Here is a 20,457-nt window from a genome sequence, read left to right on the forward strand (position 1 = left end):
AAAAGAAAATGACTTGTGCACCACAACTGAGAATCAAAACCAAAACATTTAGCTTACGATTTACTTTTTCCTTTGACGTTAATAACTACTATGAAGACATGTTTACTGCAAAGCTAAAAATTAAAACGTGAACTAATAGGTATTATGTTGCGCACGCATATTCGTAATGCCGTCATTTGACCTCCACCTGGTAAATTTAATTTTTTTAAATTTTCACACTTTTGTACCGATTTTCCCTGGCTAAAACTCAAATATAAACTTTCGCATGGGTTCAAATGCCCTATATTCGAAGTTTCATGTCTGTAGACCAAAAACTGACAGGAGTTTAGTAGGCAAAATTTTTTAAACAACTATATATGCATACATCAATATATAGAGAAAGAGGTTTGTGTTTACTATAATCTTTTTGTGCAAATATTACGCAAGTATAAATCATGTAGAATATCTGCATGAATATAATTACACATAATAATTAACTAAAGATGATCATCCCATAAGAAAACCGAAAAAACTAATAGGAAATTAATTAAAATGAATGTTTAAAAGTATATGCAAATTAGCTAGATCTTTTGCAGATAAATGCAATTCAACAACCCACATATCAGAAAGTTGTATTTTACTTTTAAATAAATAGAAAAAAGGGTTTTTAATATGAATATCAATACACAAAACAAAAACAAATTATGGGATTATCCAAAAACGATGTTTTGTCAAAAGGCGGTCAGATTGGTCTTTTTATAGCTAAATTTTTAGATTGGTCTTTTTATAGCTAAATTTTTAGATTGGTCTTTTTATAGCTAAATTTTGCAAATTTTACCCTTTTTTTTAAGCAGTTTGATCTTTAGAAATCATTTGGCCTTCTTGAAAGCATGACGTATAGATTAACTAAGGAAGGAATAAGCAGAATATTATATGGATAGAAAATAATATTGTCGATTTAACTTTGTGTATGATAAATATATACTTCAGTTTATATGTCCGAAGGAATACCTGTTATATTTCTATTTGAACATTAAAAAATTGTTGGTCATTTTTTTTTTTTTTACTACAAAGCAAAACTAAAACAATCCGTTCTCTCATCTTTTTTCAGTTGACTTGAAAATAAGGCTATAAAAATTGGTCATTTCTGCTTTTTTTTTTTTTTTTAACTCCCACCTTTTCCCGCCTCTACTTTAAATATTTTAACGCTTAGTCTTTTCACGGATCGCTTTGTTCAGCTAAACTTTATATCAATTTGGTCTGTTTCTTTTTCTAAAAACTTATGCCTCTCCCGATCCCTCCCCCATGAACACTACGATTTGCTTTATGAATCATTCTTTCACTTTCAGAAACCTGTTTGAACTGTATGGTCACACCTTGTAGTTGAAGCAGTGTTATCCACCCACTTGTTCAGAGGTATTAAATTCTTTTTACACTTCTCTATATGTTTATATGTCTAACCTGATTGTCTATCGGTATATATGTCTAACCTGATTGTCTATCGGTATATATGTCTAACCTGATTGTCTATCGGTATATATGTCTAACCTGATTGTCTATCTATATATTTGTCTAACCTGATTGTCTATCTGTATATTTGTCTAACCTGATTGTCTATCTGTATACTTGTCTAACCTGATTGTCTACCTGTATATTTGTCTAACCTGATTGTCTACCTGTATATTTGTCTAACCTGATTGTCTACCTGTATATTTGTCTAACCTGATTGTCTACCTGTATATTTGTCTAACCTGATTGTCTACCTGTGTATTTGTCTAACCTGTTTGTCTATCTGCACATGTCTAACCTGTTTGTCTATCTGCACATGTCTAACCTGTTTGTCTATCTGCACATGTCTAACCTGTTTGTCTATCTGCACATGTCTAACCTGTTTGTCTATCTGCACATGTCTAACCTGTTTGTCTATATCTATATGCCTAACCTGTTTGTCTATATCTATATGCCTAACCTGTTTGTGCATCTGTATATGCCTAACCTGATTGTCTGTGTACACATCCTAACATTCACTTCAATTCATTTCAGAGTCTTCAACTGGAAGATCTTTTTAGAATTTTAACTATCCCTTTAAGCACAATTGTTTGTATCTATCTTGCACTTGGTTTACCAAGTATATTTGCCAGGTAGTTTTTAAAATTCTTTTTCATGAACCCAGGTTCTCCTATGACTACTGAAATGATGAAGATCTTCCTAAGATTCCAATTTCTTTTCATGTCGTACATATGTGTCTAGCGAAAGAGAAAATAGAGGAAAAAAAAAACACAGTAGAAAAAAAAACAAATAAAAGATTGACTGGCGAACATCTTTTTCTATTTTGTCTTTCACAACATTTCATTTTATGGCACATCATGGATTTTATCCGCACACACTCACGTTTTTGGGCTCACTATAGCTACTCATCTGTTCAGCATAATAGGATTTATTTCTCATCACTTTATGCAGCTGTTAGAATTAGTCTCATTAGTTAGAATGAACGGAACTGGAGTTAAAGTGACTCTTGTTTCAGGATTCAGATATCATGCGACTAGTGTGAATGATAATCTCTACACTGATGATTCCACAAGGATGAAACGTACATATATATATATATACCTAAACCTGAGGTCAATTGTACCTTTGTCTTGTAAGTACCTGCCCATTGGCTGATTAGGATGGGCACAGTGGCAACTAGGGAGCTGATTGGCTAAATAGAAAATTCAATAGCATGTGCATACGCATATATAAATGCGCGATAACCACAACTTTTCGCATAAACCTGACGAATTCTCATGAGAATGTAACGTGGAATATTCTGTGTAGCCTAACCTAATTGCCATATATATTTTTATAACTTACTATATATATAAGTAAATAATTTTACTAATGTTAGGACAATTAATCAAAATTGGGAATCTGAAAAATTGTAACTTTTTTGAGGTGTTAGCAAGTTTGTGTTTATTTTTCCAATGCTAAAGACGATTCTTTCAATTGTTGGATTTTTGGGCTGACTTTTGTTTAAAATTTAATTTTTCTATTGCTGGTACTAATGATAAAATCATAACTATTTATTCATTTTAAATTACTAGTAAAACGGTGTGCAAATGAGCTTACTGAATAGACAAAAAGTATATAGAATCTAGAAATTATTGTAAGAATGAAATTATTGTAAGAATGAAAATAGCCGCAGCTAAGAGAAGGCATTCTGAAGTACATAGAAAACACGAGTCCCAGAAATCCCCATCCACCCACCCCCCACCCCACCCCGCTCGCGCCCCCAATGTACAAAGTAAAATCTTTGGAAAATGTTAAATGGTGTTCTAATTCGTAAATGTCGGTGCGTTACTTACGGAAAATTTGAAAATTCGATGTTCCAGGTAAAAAAAAAAAAACAGATAAATTACCCCCACCCACCCACACCCTACTCCAACTTGGTGTGCTTTCCTTTTCTTATTTTATTTCTTTTTCAGCTAATTTTAAATTTTCCACCCAAAAAGCGCTATAATGTATTTTTGAAAATTAGAAAATTCTATGTCCTGGAAAAAAAAAATCCCCTCCCCCCCCAACGTAGTTTGCTTGGTGAAGCCGTCGTTTATGCTACAGCGTGCATGCACGTAGCATAAACGGAAGCTGCAAAATGGTGGAAAGAAGTTCGTGGGTTCAGGGGTAAATACCATGCAAACGGTAAATTTGCCCCAAGTTTGACTATCAGATTCGTTGTCAGCGACCTCAATTACCTATAAAAAAACAAATTAGAGTGGTCGGTGTTCTGTAGTAGCGTATCTGGATATTTACCTTTTTTTTTTCTTGCTTAAAAAAATAGCATTAATACAGTAAGTTAGGTAAACCGACTTTTTCGTTTAAAAATGGAATTATTTCCCTTTCGTTATTAACTTCTTTTTTTTTAATTTTTGTTTTAATAAATATTTCGTGGGGTTTGTATTACTGTACACATAGATTCGAAAAAGTTGTCCAAAAAGAAATATATTACAAATAAATGTTATCAAAGGCAAGATAAGTTACTTTTCTACCAAACTGGATATATTTTTCGTGTTTTTATTCAATGTAACATGTTTATTCAGCTCGAAAACCATACAGTGTTTACCGATGTATTGGAACATTCAAGATGGCGTCTTATTCTCTCTTTAACACGGTAAGTGTGGGAAAAGATGTTATAAATAAAAAACCGGATAAAATACTGTTAAAAACTCGCTCAATATATGTTACCGTGACATAGGTTGACATATATTCGGCGGGTTTTTAATAGTATTTTGTATAGTTTTTTATTTATAACACCTTTTTCCATACTTACGGTGTTAAAGAGGGTGTGAGATGCCATCTTAAATTTTTGAATACATCGGTAAACACTGTATGTTTTTCAAGCTGAATAAATATGTTACATTGAATAAAAACACGAAAAATATATCCAATTTGGCAGAAAAGTAACTTATCTTGCCTTTGATAACATTTATTTGTTATATATTTGTTTTTTGACAACTTTTTCGAATCTATGTGTACAGTAATACAAACACCCATTTTGTGTTTTATATACATAAAGTACAATTGTTGAATGTTACTGTTTTGATTATATTCGTTTTTGGGGGGGGGGCACAATTAAAAAATTAAGAAAGATTAAAATGAAGCGAAATTTAAGTTTCCGTTCCATTTTTACAACAACCATAAAACAATGCATACTCAGCAAGTTTTATCGTAATTTATAAGCATATTGAAACACTAAATCAACATTTTATTTATTTTTTTGCATAATTAATGATGGAAGTATTTTTCTGTTTATTTTCTTAACATCTGTTAAAAAAAAATAAATAATTTGTACATTCTCTTGAAAAAAAGAATCAAACTTTTCTCTACTTTCACATGTGTTCCATTTTAACAAACTGAGCCACAGCAACGCGTGGCCGGGTACAGCTAGTATATATATATATATATATATATATATATATATATATATATATATATATATATAATTAGGTTGTCAAGAAGGTTCCTGATGAATTTTTAATTTTGATTTCAAACGATGCATTTTCAAATAAGTTATGTTATAATACCTTTACTTTATTTATCATTTTAAAGAGCATTTTTCGCTCTATCTAATTGTTTAAATTACAATCGTTTTTAAACAATTATGTCTTCTTTTCAGAACATTGTGCAAATTTGTTAGTTTTTTTTTCCGACTATAGAAGATCAGATAAATAAACGTGGATTTATAAGATCAAAGAATCCAACCTTGATCGCCCTTCGGGGCCCGTGGCACAGTTGATGGAGACGTTGAATCTCTACAGTTCCAGATGAACATTGTCTGAAGATAGCGGTTTCAATCCCACCCAAAGCGTGCCAGAGGTTAATTGGCCAAAATGTGGTGAGACGACAACAACTACAGATGGCAGTGATGGCTGAGAATGCAGTTAGGAGATTTGAAGTTCCTATCCGTCGCGATTACCACCTGACGAAGGCCAGAGGAATAGTTGGCCGAAACGTTGTGAATAAACAAAACCAATAAAAAAGATCAAAAACAACAACTAATAAAGATGAGAATAATAGTCCGAAATAAAAAATAAATTAAAACAATGAATGTGTCGCAAAATATTATTTTGAATACATAAACATTTTTTAATTTTTATTTATTCTATTTTTGGCAAACTATTGAGATATTTTAAAAATATATTAAAAGAAACATGAATAAAAAACAAAAACAATGAACGTATCACATTTTTTACAGCTTTTAATAGGTACAAAATGGTGAATGCGCAAGAGAAAAATAGTTCAACAGTTGTACGAATAATCTTATTAGAATTCCAAACACTATTTCATGTTTCTATAAATAATATATTTTCAAAATATCTAGATAAATGAAACAAACACATTTTTTTTTTTTTTTTTTTTTCTTTAAAGAAGCTTTTCTTTTAAGCTGGAACACAATGCAACACATTCATTGGTTTTTTTTTTGGTTTTTTTCTATATTTCTGTAAATAAATATATATTTTTTTTAATATCTAAACAGCTTATCAAAATATATAACATTGACTTAAATAAACATAGTTATTTTTAAAAAATATGCTATAAAAAAAAAAGAACATGTTCTAAGCAGTTTCGGAGAAAAGCAGAGATATTGTTTCCATTTTGTACTTCCATACCTCAATTGAGCGATGCGAACGCCTTCTAACAACATGCTTGAAAGTTAAGCTACCATGTTATGCTCAGTTACCAATATTCCTCTTTAGAAAGGATTTTTACTTTGGTGAGCAAACCATCTAGAAAGGTAAACAAAAATGCCTCTAAATTCCAAAATATGGAATACTTTCATTTTAGGTCTCTGAGCCAACAGAGTATGTCAGCCATGTTTTGTTATGAAAACAATCTGAATATTCTAAAATATGTGTCACTGTTCCAGATCGTTGAACCACGATATGTAAATTGTGTTTGTCAAGTACAGCACATGTTGAATCGCACCTTTAAAAAATCCATTACGCAGACTATGTTGCCTCTCTTTATTACCGTCATTACTCGTCATAACCTAAGCAAATTCGCGGTGATGTAATCTTGCAATAAGTCAACATCACATGACAACTTTTTTTTTCTTTACTAGCGGGTCACAGCTTATCAAGGCCCAATAGCAACTCAAGGACAAGAGTTAACAAGTGTCAGGTAGACTAAAACATTACAGTGATGATTGGTAATTGTGGAATCTGAGTAAGATTTCATTGTTTTAGGGGGATGGCTCAACGAGAACTTATTCGTATTAGATTTGAAAACGAGCACATTATAGTCAGCTAGAAAGCAGTCCCACAATATTGTGTTTTGTAGACAGGTTTTTTTTGTTTTTTTTTTACACATAGAAGTCTTCACTTATCAAGGCCCAGAGGTCATTCGAGGATAAAGGTTATTGAGTGTACAGTAGTCAATTAGATAATATTAGGTACGTGCAAAATGAATGGCGATGCTCAAAACGAATGAACATTTTGACCCCTCCCTTTACTTAAAAAAAAAATCAGGAAATAACCCAATTTTAATGAAATTTTCAGTATTTATCAACTAATGATCACGGAATATATTGAACCCATTATTTTTATTCAAATCTTAATGGAAATGTATTATTTCGGTTAAACAAAAATACCTTTACCAAAGGTATGGTTTTCAGTAATAAAAAAAAAATTTCTGAAAATAAAGCATTGTAAATTATAACAATTAAAAAAATTATTTAATTTTTGCAGGAAGATTCTGATAAAAGCCCCTAAATCTGTATTAATGAATTGGATATAACGTGAAGAAAAATGAATTTTTCGAACTACCGATATTGAATTAACCATTGTTTATTTAATCTTTTCACATAAAAAATTATGATAGCAAAAAATATTTCTACATTTTTTTTTTAAATTACAGGTTTTGCATAATTATATGTAAGATTTTAATATTTTTCTCACTTGAATGAAGGTGAAACTTTCAGCGTAACATTTTTATATAATATTGGCTAATAATTAAAAAAAAATTTAATTTAAAAACAGGAACATAGAAAAATAATTAAATTAAAAAATGGTAAAAAATGATACAAACGTTCAGGATAGAAATGTATGGATGCACATCTGGGGAATAAAAAGAAACCCAACACCCTCCTTTTAATTACATGACGTCATTCTCAGACAGCTTTTTGACTGTCTCAGAGTTTGGGCTTCCATATAATCCGTGTTTACAAAACTACCGTTTGTTGCACTTTTGTGAACAGCAGAATCACTGTTTTTTTGGCTAATTAAGCTATTTTTTGTATAAACAAGACATGATTTTTTTTTTTTATTATTTGATTTAATATCTGAGGATTTTACTGTACTAATTATCTTTGAAATAGACCCAGAAAACTAATATTTATCTTTTAAAGGAATTTTGCAATGAATTTATTTAACTTCAAATTTTAGCTGAATTGGTTAGCTCGCCATGAAAACATTTCTCATAACTTTTTTTTTTTTTCACGTGTACAAATATTTTTTTTTTCTTTTGGAAATTAAGTTTAGTCCTTAATCTTTTAAATACAAAAAAAAGTAATTAGAAACCTTAAAAAAAATTATGATAAATCGGCTTTCAAAACTAGGTCACCCTATCTTTATTTGTTCATTTTTGCCCGTACCTAGATAATATCATAATAATTGTTAGTAGTAGAAATTTGGTAAATTGGATTATTTAAGGGGGGGAGGTTCATCAAGAATTTGTTTACGTTGGACTTGAAGACTACCAAAACAGGAAAACAGAAGAGAATTCCACAAGCGTGCAGAAGCTTTGAAGAGAGAAGCTTTGTTCATGGAATCTACATTTAGGTTTAGGCACAGATAAAGATTGGAAGATATTATTGACAGTGATTTCAGCTAGACGAGTGTTTTTCATGAAATTTTGGCGAGGGGGGACCATAGATTGGGGTTCAGACGATCACTTGCCATGAAATAATGATAAGGCAGAGACAGGCTCGCAACGTCTCTTCTGTGAGAGAAAGAGGTTGCAGGGAAGAGAAAAGGGTATCTCCCACTAGGCTATAAAGTCTATTTTGAATTCTGTCAAGGCAGGATAAGATCTTTCTAGCAGCTCATGCCCAGATGTAGCTGGCTTTTATATAGATAGAGAATTGCATCAGCAGTGAGATATCTAATGGAGCTGTAGAAGGATCTCACCATTTTTCCAGTGACTTTGGCAACAGATTTGATGTGCGTGTTCCATTTCAGGTCAGGAGTAAAGATCAAGCCCAGAAGCTTGTCAAAACATAAAGCCTCCCCAAGACGAGAGACAGGACAATTCTAGAAAAGGAAGTTTGCTTATGGAATTTTCATTAATTTTGTGCATTGATAGAGAACAGTTATTGTAGTTGGAGTATTTGTTGCAAATGTTTTTTTTTTGGGGGGGGGTAGATTGAAACTTAGTTGAGCATCTGCTATGAAAATAACGATAGAGCAGAGATAGACTCGCAACAATTTTTTTTATTTTTTTGTTTATAAACTTTCCAATAAAATTATCTTTGATTCTTAAGAACTGTTTCAAGCATTTTATCTTTGGAAAAATGATTTTTTACGATTGGAATGGCTGTTTTTTTTTTATTTATTTTGTTTAGTCATCACTGGTTTAATTAGCTAGATAGATTGTCAGTTGAATGATGATAAATATTATTAGGAAATTAAAATATTAAATGGAATGAATAAAATTCAGTAACCTATGAGGACGATTGATGAGGTCAAAAATGCCCCTAAATGGCCAAAAATGATACTTTTTGCCCCATAGCGTTTGAGCTATCCATTAGATTTTCCTGAAACTTGGCCAAAATGTCGAGGCTATCGTTCTTAATATAAATTAAGTATGGGTGACCCTGGCAAAATTCTGGTTCGCATTCCTCTGGGACTTTTAGGGCTAAAAAAAAAAAAAAAAAAAAAAAAGTCTTTTTGGAGCTCTTTTTTCATATTACTCAAGAACTTGATATGTATGTCTATATAGTAGTTTTCCATGGTGCTGAATTCAAATATACATGTCTTAAGGCGTGAAACTGCATCGTTTATCCGTTTTCACTGGGATTTGGCGTTCCCAGGAGCTCAAAAGGAATCACAAATGCCCCAAAATTGCATACCCCATAACTTTTGCTCCATCCATTAGATTTTTTCTGAAACTTGGAGAAAATGTGAAGGCAACGTTGGCTCTTTACACTTCTCACATTTATCATTTCTCCTATTTTTTGTGGCGTCATCTCACATGCAGCATAAGAGGGAGACTACGCACATGCAACTTGTTATAAATATTATCATATTCATTATTATTATTAGTTTTTTATCACTCATTTATTTCTGTTATTATTATTGCGATTATTATTATTTTTCATTACAACTGATTACAATATTATTAATAGTAGTAGTATTCCTATTAAGATTATGTCTGTATTTTAGTGTTGATTTTTTTTTCGTTCACTTGTTTCTTCTATCTATTAAATCACACTTTCTGTCTAGATCATATCTCGTACTCATATGCATCAGTTTAAATGCACACAGTACGATGTATAATCTGATTATTTCAAGGACAATCTGTCTGGGTCACAAAGACAACTTTTTTTTTTACTTCCATTTCTGTTGTATCTTATTTCCATTGTGTCTTTGAAATCAAGTTTTCCGTCATTACTAAATGTTCTAAACGGCCACGGAAGATGTGTTACGCCAGCTCCATTGTCTGCTTTCAAATAATTTACGGACATATTTTTTTAATACTAATGAAACAGATGGAGGATTAGAAACTTGGTTTGATTAGTGCTCTGAAGGCCTCCTTGTGAAGATTCTTCATCTTTCAAACCAACGCCTTTCAGGTGAAAACACTATCTATTTGCATGTCATGTCGAAATTAGTATAAATTCCAAAAATGAACAAATAAAGAAATGCTTACAAGAAACAAATAGGGTGCTTGCATAGATTATGTATCAAAGGCAAAATATGTTAATTTTTTACTTGACATGGATACGTTATTTTTTTTAATTTTTAACTTTTTTTCTTACAAATAAAGTAGTACACATCACGTTACTGTAACCAAAGGCAAGATAAGTTATTCTTAAATAAGAAATAAGGTACTTGCACAGAATTCTATCCATAGGAAAAAAACAAACCAAATTTTGCTCGTGATGAAAAGAAAAGTTTGTACTACAAAAAATCACATAAAATCATCGAATAGTTCTATTTTTGAATAAGAAATAAGGTACTTAAAAAAAATAATTTTAACAGTGTACAATGCTCTGAGTGCCTCCTGAGTTTTATGCTTTTTCACTGCTCACTTTAAAAAAATAATTTCTCTGGGGGTGGGGATGCTGTAGAAGTTTGCTTTCACTAGTGCTCTGGAGACCTTAATTTTATTTAGTGCTTTCAGCAGCACTCCAGAAGCCTCCTCAATTTTATTCTTTTTCACTGATCACTTAAAAAATAATTCTCTGTTAGGGGTGGAGGAAAAACATGATTTTTAGTAGTGCTCTGGAGGCTTATTTTCTTCAGTGCTCGCTTATTTTCTTCAGTGCTCGCTTAAAAATAATTTCTCTTTTGGAGTGTGGATGGAGGATTTGAAACTAAAATTCTTCTTAAATTCAGGGTTTTTAATAGCGCTCTGGAAGTCTTATGGTTTTTATTTTTTTTCATTGCTCACTTATGAAATTGTTTTTGCTTTATTCATTATATTTTGCTTGAAAGTGGTATCGAAACTTGGTTTTAAAACAAATGAGTTCCAGAAGAAATAAAGAAATAAGTTTTAACAGCAATATGTTAAGCACATTTTTTTAAATACAGCTTATTCATGGCCCTGTGCAATTATCTAAAACAAACTCTAGAGCAATAAATTATTAATACAGTAAGACACTTGGTAAATAATATATGCTACATAAAATAGTGCTAAATTCCATAGATGTAACAGGTGCATGCAATAATGCAGTAGACCACTTGGAACGTGGTAGATACTGAATCCAAATGTAAACAATGCTCTAAGTACAAGTCGTACGTGTAATAATATAATGTTACTCTTATTAAGTTTTATGTTGAGTTCAACAGTGTTCTATAACCTACATAGAATATGAGAGCTGAGAGATAGAGTCAGAAAATAGATATAAAGAAGAAATAGAACTAAAGAGTGTGGTGGAAAGACAGAAAAGTAGATTTAATTGTATATGTTTTTTTCTTTTTTGTTTTTTATATACCAGACTTTAATCATTTTTTTTTTTTTATTACCAAAAACTTTACCTTTTTCACCCAAGTAGAACATTAAAACAAGAAATAATTTCAACTTGTTACAGGCATTGCAAAAGTAATTTATTTTTATTTTATTTTTTTTTTAATTAAAAAATTAAGCAAAATGTAATCTAAAAAAATGAGTTAGAAAAGCATTTTCTGCAAAGCATGAAAATGTTTTTTTATAACTCGTGATAATAATAAAGGTACAAAATTTAATTTGAGACTTATCAATTTTCAAAGTGTACTTTTATAAACTTTACAAAGTAAAATATAAAAAAATTAATTTTGGATCTAAAAATTACCTCGGATTTATTTTATTTTATGTACATTTTGTTGCACTTAAAAGAATTATGTTGAAAATTATACATCTATATCATTAATTGCTAAATCATAGATAAATTTAATTTTTTTTTTTTAAGTGCAACATAATGTACATAAAATAAAATAAATCCAACATAATTTTTAGATTCAATTGAAATTAAATTTTTATGTTTTACTTTGTGAGTTTATAAAAGTGCGCTTTGAAAATTGATAAATTTCAACTTAAATATTGTACCTTAATTGTTAAGGCTTCTTTTTTGTTTTACACAGGTATCACCACATTATCAAGGCCAAGAGGCCACTCAAGGATAAGGGTTAAAGAGTGTACAGTAGAAATTGGACAATATAGTAATCATTAGTAATGAAAATTCGGTAAATTTGATAACTTATATGGAATGGCTCATCAAGAACTTATTTATGTCAGACTTGAAGACAACCATATTGTAGTCAGCCGGAAAGCAGAAGACAATTCCACAGACGTGCAGTTCTAAGAAAGAAGCTTTGTTTATGGAATCTACGTTTAGGTTTAGGCACAGATAAAGAGTGGGGGGAATTATTGATAGTGGTTTCAGCTAGACGAGTGTTTCTTGTGAAAGTTAGGCGAGGGGGGACCATAGACTGAAGCTCAGTCGAACACTTTCCATGAAAATAACAATAAAGCAGAGACAAACTCGCAACATCTCTTCTGTGAGATAGAGGTTGCAAGGAAGAGAAAAGGACATCTCTACGAAGCTACGAAGTCTATTTTGAACTCTATCAAGGCAGGACAAGTCCTTTCTAGCAGCTCCTGCCCAGATGTGGCAACAGTATTCCATCCTTGCACGTACCTGGCTCTTATATAGATAGAGAGTTGCATCAGTAATGAGATATCTACTGGATTGATAGAAAGATCCCACCATTTTTCCAGCGGCCTTGGCAACAGATTTGATGTACGTGTTCCATTTAAGATCAGGAGTAATGGTCAAGCCCAGAAGCTTATCAAAACTTGAGCCCTCCTCAAGACGAGAGCCATTCATTTCAATTGATGCCAGATGTGGATCAGAATGTTGATGATGTAAAGAGAGAAGCTTGGTTTTAGATGCATTAAAAGTAACCAGCCACTCCTTTCCCCACTGTACTACGTGCTCAAGATCAGAGGAGAGAGAATCGGAGAGAACTTGGTCGTTTACTATTTTAGATGTGCTACCATAAATGGTATTGTCGTCAGCATAAATGTCTATAAATGATGTAAGGATGTGATTTGGAAGATCATTAATGTAGATCAGGAAAAGAGTTGGGCCCAGGATGGACCCCTGAGGGACACCAGCATTAATACTGTGAGCTTCTGATTTTTGCCCCTCAACTATTACTCTTATGAACCTATCAGAAAGAAATGATTTAATAATTGAGAAGACATTTCCAGCTATACCATAGCTAGAGATCTTGTGAAGTAAACCTTTATGCCATACCCTATCAAAGGCCTTAGATATGTCAAGAGCAATTGCCCTAGAAAGGTTGCCTCCGTCGAGAGATTTGCTAATCCTATGAGATATAACTGTAAGCACATCTGCTGTAGATCTAGCAGAACGGAAACCATATTGAGTGTCACTAAGAAGGTTATTTTTGTTGAGATGGTTGATTACTTCTTTATTTAACACAGATTCCAGCAACTTACTCATGACGCACAGGAGACTTATTGGCCTGTACTGAGAGGGGGATGAGCGATCACCTGAATTCTTAAATACAGAGCATACTGATGAATTTTCCAGGGAGACGGGAAACTATTCTCCTTAAGACAACGTTTAAACAGTTTTGTAAGTATGGGCGCTAGTTCAGGTTGAAGTTTTTTTGAGTACTATAATTGGAATACCGTCAGGGCCAGTTGCTTTACTGGAATCAAGGTTTTTGATTAGCTTGGCAACATCACGTACAGATATACGTATATCACATAGCGTGTTTTCTGATACAGGAGGAAATATTGGGGGTAAAAAAAACATTTTTTTAACCATTTTCGTGTCTTGCAAGAAATGCTTTTCTAACTTGTAAAATAAACAGTCTGTACTCATGAACAGTGGTCAATCTCTCCTTTGTGTTACTAATCTTAATTTATTGTATCTTAGTACTTCTAATATTTAGGGAGTTTATGAAATTCGGCCAGGGGTTTTCCTTCAGTCCCAATGCCACCAGCATCTAGGCTATTGTTCAAATGGCTTATTCCCTGTTGGTTTTGATCTTGTGCAGTTCCAGGAGGACCATTCTCCTAGGCTTTACCTTCTCACCCTTTGAGAAGGAGTTAGTTTATTATCAATTGCCTGAGATGCCCCTACCTGGAAATGGCAATTTTTGCAGACTAGGGTGCTCTTCCTCTAGGATGCTAACTTTTAAAATCACACTTTCCTGACCTTTTGTCACATCTTCCTGCCATGGGAGGGAGATTAACATAAGAGCTCTATGAAGTATAGAGCGGTTCAATGAACTGTTTTAGGCAACAGAATAATGGAGGGTTTGGATGTTGAGAATAATGAAGTACAAAAAATATTTTTGCTTTTATTTTAACTTTTGCACTTGTAACTATTTAAGAAAACAGATGTTTTTATCTTCTTTTTTTTTTTTTTTTAACTTATAATGTCGACACTTATCAAGGCCGGAGGCCATTCAAGGATAAGGGTTAAATGTTGGGTAGATGGTGAGACAATATCAGTCATGGTGGAAACTTGGGTAGGGTAAAATTAACTAAATGGATGATTCAATAGGAATTTATTCACATTAGACTTGAAGACAACCATGTTATAGTCAACTGAGAAGCAAACAAATGGTATTGTGTTACACAGATGGACGGTTCTAGGGAAGAAACTCATGGGATTTTTGTTTAGTTTTGAGCACAGAGAGGGAGTGGGAAAAGTTATTAGCAGTTGTTTCAGCTAGACAAGTATTTGTTGTGAACGTTTATGAAGAGGGACTATAGATTGGAGCTCAGTCGAGTACTTACTATAAAGGTATCAATAGAGCAGAGATGAGTTCACAAAGTCTCATCTGTGAGAAATAGGGATTGGGGAAGTAGAAAAGATCATCGCCCGCTAAATTTCGAAGCTGGTTTTGTATCCTATCAGGCCAAGAAAGGGCTCTTTTTGGGGCTCCACCCCAGATGTTGTAACAGTACTCTATCTTCGGCATATTTGACCCTTATATAAGTAGTGGATGGTGTTGGGAGTGAGATATTTTTGAAGCAGTAGAACAATCCCCCTATCGCTGGAAAAATGGTGGGATCCTTCTATCGATCCAATAGATATCTCACTGCTGATGCAATTCTCTATCTATATAAGAGCCAGGTACATTTGGGCAGGAGCTACTAGAAAGGACTTGTCCTGCCTTGATAGGGTTCAAAATAGACTTTGTAGCCTCGTGGGGGATATCCTTTTCTCTTCCTTGCAACCTCTTTCTCACAGAAGAGATGTTGCGAGTTTGTCTCTGCTTTATCATTATTTTCATGTCAAGTGCTCGGCTGAGCTCCAATCTATAGTCCCCCTTCGCCAAACTTTCACAAGAAACACCCGTCTAGCAGAAAACACTCTCACTAATTTCCTCACTCTTTATCTGTGCCTAAGCCTAAATGTAGATTCCATGAGCAAAGCTTCTTTTTTAGAACTGCACGCCTATGAAATTGTCTTCCATTTTTCTGCTTTCCACCTGACTACAATATGGTTGTCTTCAAGTCTAACGTAAACAAGTTTTTGATGAGCCGTTCCATATAAGTTAACAAATTTGGTGCTAATGCAGAGAGTAATCCGCGCTATTTTTTAAATCATATTTCCACGTTTAATTAAAGTTTTATGATATGTTTTTTTTATTCAATTGTAAGGTTAAAGTACAGAATAGGTACAAAACACCTTCCCCTCCCTATGTTAAGAATGGCTTTTTAAATAATGTTATTATTTCAGCACGGATCGCTCTCTGCATGTGTACCACAAATTTACCGAATTTCCATTACTAACGATTACTATATTGTCCAATTTCTACTGTACGCTCTTTAACCCTTATCCTCGAGTTGCCTCTTGTCCTTGATAAGTAGTGATGCCTATGTAAAAAAAAAAAAAAATCTTTCCAGTGATTTTGACCAGCATTGTCTTCTATTAGAAGTCAACACTGAATGCCCCTCTTTGCATGGAATAATTTGATTGCTGATGTTCGTGTTGTAGTCAATCCTGTTTTATAAATGATTTCTGATTTCTACTTGTTTCAACATAATAATCTATTAATAGTATTTTCAAGTGCCAAAACAGGTTGCTCCAGGGGAACATTTTTAGAGGCAGGTAACATTTTACAAAAATGCTTATGTCACTTGTTTTTTTGTTTTGTTTTTTATTTATGTATTTACTTATGACTCCATGGGCATTTTGGTAAAAACATTTTTTTGTGAAAAGAAAAATGTACAATCAAATTGCAACATTTTTTTGTTTGTTTTTGTTTTGTTTTTTGTTTTTTGCTTTTTTTGTTGTTGCTTTTGTTTTTTATTTGTTTTTGTTTTTATAGAATGTGACAAACAGAAAAAACGATTTTGAAATAACCATTAGTTCTCTCGAGGTGGTGGTGAGGGATGGGTTTGGGTTTGGGGCTGGGCTGGGAGGGGGGGGGGTCATATATCCAACATATGAAAATGTACATTTATTTAAAATCAAACGGAACTTCCAGGAATAGAGTTTCTTTCCAAGAACTTACATCATGTGAACCACATTACCATGGGAATGTTTCCCTACAGACTACAACATGGTAATTTCTAAGTCTAATGCGAACAAATATGTCGAGTCATCTTGTGAATTAATCATGGTTCTCAATCCTTTTATAACACTGTTCTATCACTGTTCAAAGGGGAGGGGGGAGGCTTAGGGGCTAACAATACGGACTGAAAACCTGGTTGTACCAAGTTTGAATCCAGTTTGTTCAACAGAAACACTTTCATCAAACCCACATTTGACCTTGTGTTTAACCTCCTTGTGAGGAGATAATAAATAAAATAACACTGTTCTAAAAATCTCTCTAAACCCTTATCCTTGAGTTGCTTTTAGCCTTGATAAGTGTTACCCATTAACTGGATTATATACATTGAGAGTATTGTCAAGGCTGCTGCGAAGGTGGGCTCCCTCTACCGTGCTAGAAAACTACTTATGACTGAAAGTATTCTCTACCCCTATAAGACCACCATTCGCCCATGTATGGAGTACTGTTCTCACATTTGGGCTGGTGCATCTGCTACTTGTCTCTCACTCCTGGACAGGGTTCAAAAGAGAATCGCCAGCCTGATAGGTCCTGAACTGTCATCTAGGCCTCTGTCCCATCGACGAAATGTTGCATCCCTCTGCCTGTTCTGCAAATACTTTAATGATGAATGCACTGACGAACTACAAGCACTTGTACCCCCTCAATGTGAATACCCCTGACAAGCAGCTAAATCCCATCCCTTCACAGTAGAGATCCCTAGGTGTAAGAAAGCCTTCTACTCCAATAGTTTATTCCCCAGAACTGCTAGATTTTGGAACTCCCTTCCGGGATTCTGCATTCCCAACTGTACTGACATGCAGAAGTTCAAGTGTAATGTGAACAGACATCTTGCTACTCATCTTCCTTCATAATACTCCTGCAACTTATGTCCCCAATAGTAGTTCCCTACTTCAGAGTAGCACTGTGCCTTGTTTGGGGTGAAAATTGAATAAAAAATAATTTTAAAAAAAAAAAAAACTATGGGAGGGGAGGCTGGCATTTGGTATGTGGTGTTTTTATTTTTATTTTAGCCATGTTATGCTGTAGATGATAAAGCATTGCACATTTTCTTGCGACAGTTTTGTGTAGAATAACATGTCTGCCATAGCAATTCAGGATGAGGTTTGTCGCGTCACCATCTATTAAAATCATTCTCTTCCTATTCATAACGCAATCTTATTTCAGTTCATACACCCAGTACATTAATGAACGTGAAGACCTTACAAACTGTACCTATTCCAGAAAAGGTTGAATGATATGTTTCTGATTTTTTTAGATTTTGATTGAAAGTTTGTATTATTTGGATCATTCAGACTACTGTTCTTATCTTGAGTGTTGTTTGCACTTCGACTCGTGTAGCATTTATTTCCGTGCTGGTTTATGATAAATTAGAAGCAGATGCTTTGTTTGTGCTACCATAACTAGAAGATTGTGGGACTGAATTTTAAATATAGTAATCTGTAGGAAAGTAGTACATCCCGAAATTTATATACGAATGACTGCAAAGTACTTGGTAAATCCAGTTGCAAAGAACACTCTTCTGGGGGTTGATGGTTCAATCCTTAATGCGGGCAACACTCAAAATACAATTGCGAATTATTTAGGACTAATACCCAGTTATGGCAGCCGGAATGAAATCATGCTACCCCTGTGGATTAAATAAAGGGTTCTGTTCAAAATTCCTTGCAGATTTCCAACTTTAACAACACCTGAAGAAGGTCAGAGGTTACATTGATCGAAACGTTTTGAAAATAACACTCAAGATGAGAACAGTAGTCTGAATAATCCAAACAATATGAGTGTTCAGTAGTGTTTTGTTTTTGTTTTTTTTGCAATGTCTTTTACATTTTTGAGAAAAGTCTTTCAAAGTTCAGCAAGAATGTGTGACTCTTTGTAAAAGAATAGGGTGACCTTTGTTGGGTTGATAATCATTTAGATTGCCCTCCGTTTTATAGCTTGTGTTGACTATGTAGTGAATAGTGACTCCAAATTTTAACAAAATGTTTGGGTTTTAATCTCAGTTTGAAACACTTGCTCGTCTAGTCACAATGAAGAGGTGTTATACAGCAAAACAGTTTCTCTGCCGTTTCTTATCCCATTTTTCTTGGACTGTTTCTTTGATAAACTTTGAAATCATTCAGTAAATTTTGAATCATGCGTTTTGAATTCATTATTTCTTTATTTGAATTGATGGTTAGAAAAGCAAAAACAATTTCATGTTTTTTTTTTTTTTTTTTTCATATTCTTGTTTCAATTTATTTTCTAGCCTTGAAAATCTTCATCACAACTTGGAGATTGTTGCTCATTATTACCCACTTTGCCTATTGTGTTTCCGATTAACAAAATGACAGTTGAAGAAGTTACTGAAAAGTTGCAGGAAGAAATTGTTGGCCGGCAGAAGCAGATAGAATTGTTGGCCAATCTTTTTGGAGAGGTAAAATACCATTTTTGCATGTCTATATTTCAGCATCATATTCTGTCTAACATCCATTTGACATTTTGACATGCGTTCAAAAACTTTTAGAGATTGGATTACAAACGAACTTATCTCTGGCTAGATCTTTCTCTCATGTTCATTCTAAACACTTCTTCTCATGTTACCCTGGGTGTTTCCCTATAGGAATCAGATTTAATCTTCCTCTGAGGTCATCAGATCTAAACTTGTCTTTAAGACTCACATTATACATACATCAGATCATTCTCATGCAACATATATCCTCAACTCTCAATGATCAGGTTTCACTTCCATACATCTTCACACTGTATACACATGCCTGAAAGACAAAATGTGTCCTTTTGTTACTCATTCTGAGGATGCTTCAACTCGATTTAATCCTATTTACTTACCCCAATATTCCTTGGTCGACAATGGTAACACTATGCTGCTTGGTAATGACAGCTGTTCTCTGAACTCCATTCTCTCCTAACTCTTCCATGCCATTACACTAACACCTGCCGCCACTCTGTGCCTCAATTATATCATTAAGGTAATAAAACTTATAAACAACCTCAATAACTTCATGAGGCCCCAACTTGCGGGCCTTGGGGAGTGTGGAGCCACCCTTTAATTGCCATTGCTCCTAGGTCCACTCTGACCTGGAGTGGTAGTACCTATTAGGGACCCAAATATGGGTTAAATAGAGTCCAACTTAAAAAACAAATATACTCCATTAAAAATCATTCCTCAAAATAAGCAGAATAAAAAAAAATTATTTCAGCGCGTTTGGTCCACCGTAGTCGAAAGGCGGCAAACGTTTTCAAACGGGATCGAAAAAATGATGCTATTTTTAACACAAAGGGCACAATATTTATCAAATTTTTTTTTTGTATCGATTCTTCAAAGCATGCCCTGTTTAATAATGATCATGCATTATTCGGCTCGCTAAAAAAAAATTGTTAATCTATTTATCAAAGATTTTAAAATGGCTTTTTTCGTATAAATATTAAATATTTTTTTTTTTGTTTTGCTTAACTTAAATTAATTATTTTACTTAACATATTCACCGAATTTCACACTTCAAAACTCAAAAGCGGGATAATTAAACACAATCGAAGTTTTGATATTCAGATGTCAAAATAAGGTATGCAAACAATTTTTTTTTTTTTTTTTTAATCTATAATTCTGTCCCTTACAACAACACAATATGTTGTGTTCAGTTTCAGATGATTATTTTAAGCATATTTGTACCCCATCAAA

At 33.3% G+C, this 20,457-nt stretch overlaps 1 protein-coding gene across 6 annotated transcripts in view; it reads left to right on the plus strand.

Annotated features, from left to right (window-relative positions):
* LOC145293776 (origin recognition complex subunit 5-like) overlaps positions 1 to 20,457 on the plus strand; it is a 131,148-nt gene that overhangs the window by 66,248 nt on the left and 44,443 nt on the right. For 4 of the 6 annotated variants that reach the window (XM_080140295.1, XM_080140292.1, XM_080140293.1 and 1 more), the window contains exons 2-3: positions 1,329 to 1,395; positions 19,027 to 19,194. In XM_080140295.1, the coding sequence (XP_079996421.1) occupies positions 19,105 to 19,194 (90 nt within the window). In that variant the 5' untranslated portion in view covers positions 1,329 to 1,395; positions 19,027 to 19,104. Of the gene's footprint in view, positions 1 to 1,328; positions 1,396 to 16,753; positions 16,773 to 19,026; positions 19,195 to 20,457 lie in introns of those variants that run through there. The other 2 variants (XM_080140298.1, XM_080140297.1) reach the window with 2 other exon arrangements.

The sequence above is a fragment of the Euprymna scolopes genome, chromosome 15 (assembly GCF_053919585.1).
Source record: "Euprymna scolopes isolate OS-2025 chromosome 15, ASM5391958v1, whole genome shotgun sequence".
In the NCBI taxonomy this organism is placed as follows: domain Eukaryota; kingdom Metazoa; phylum Mollusca; class Cephalopoda; order Sepiida; family Sepiolidae; genus Euprymna; species Euprymna scolopes.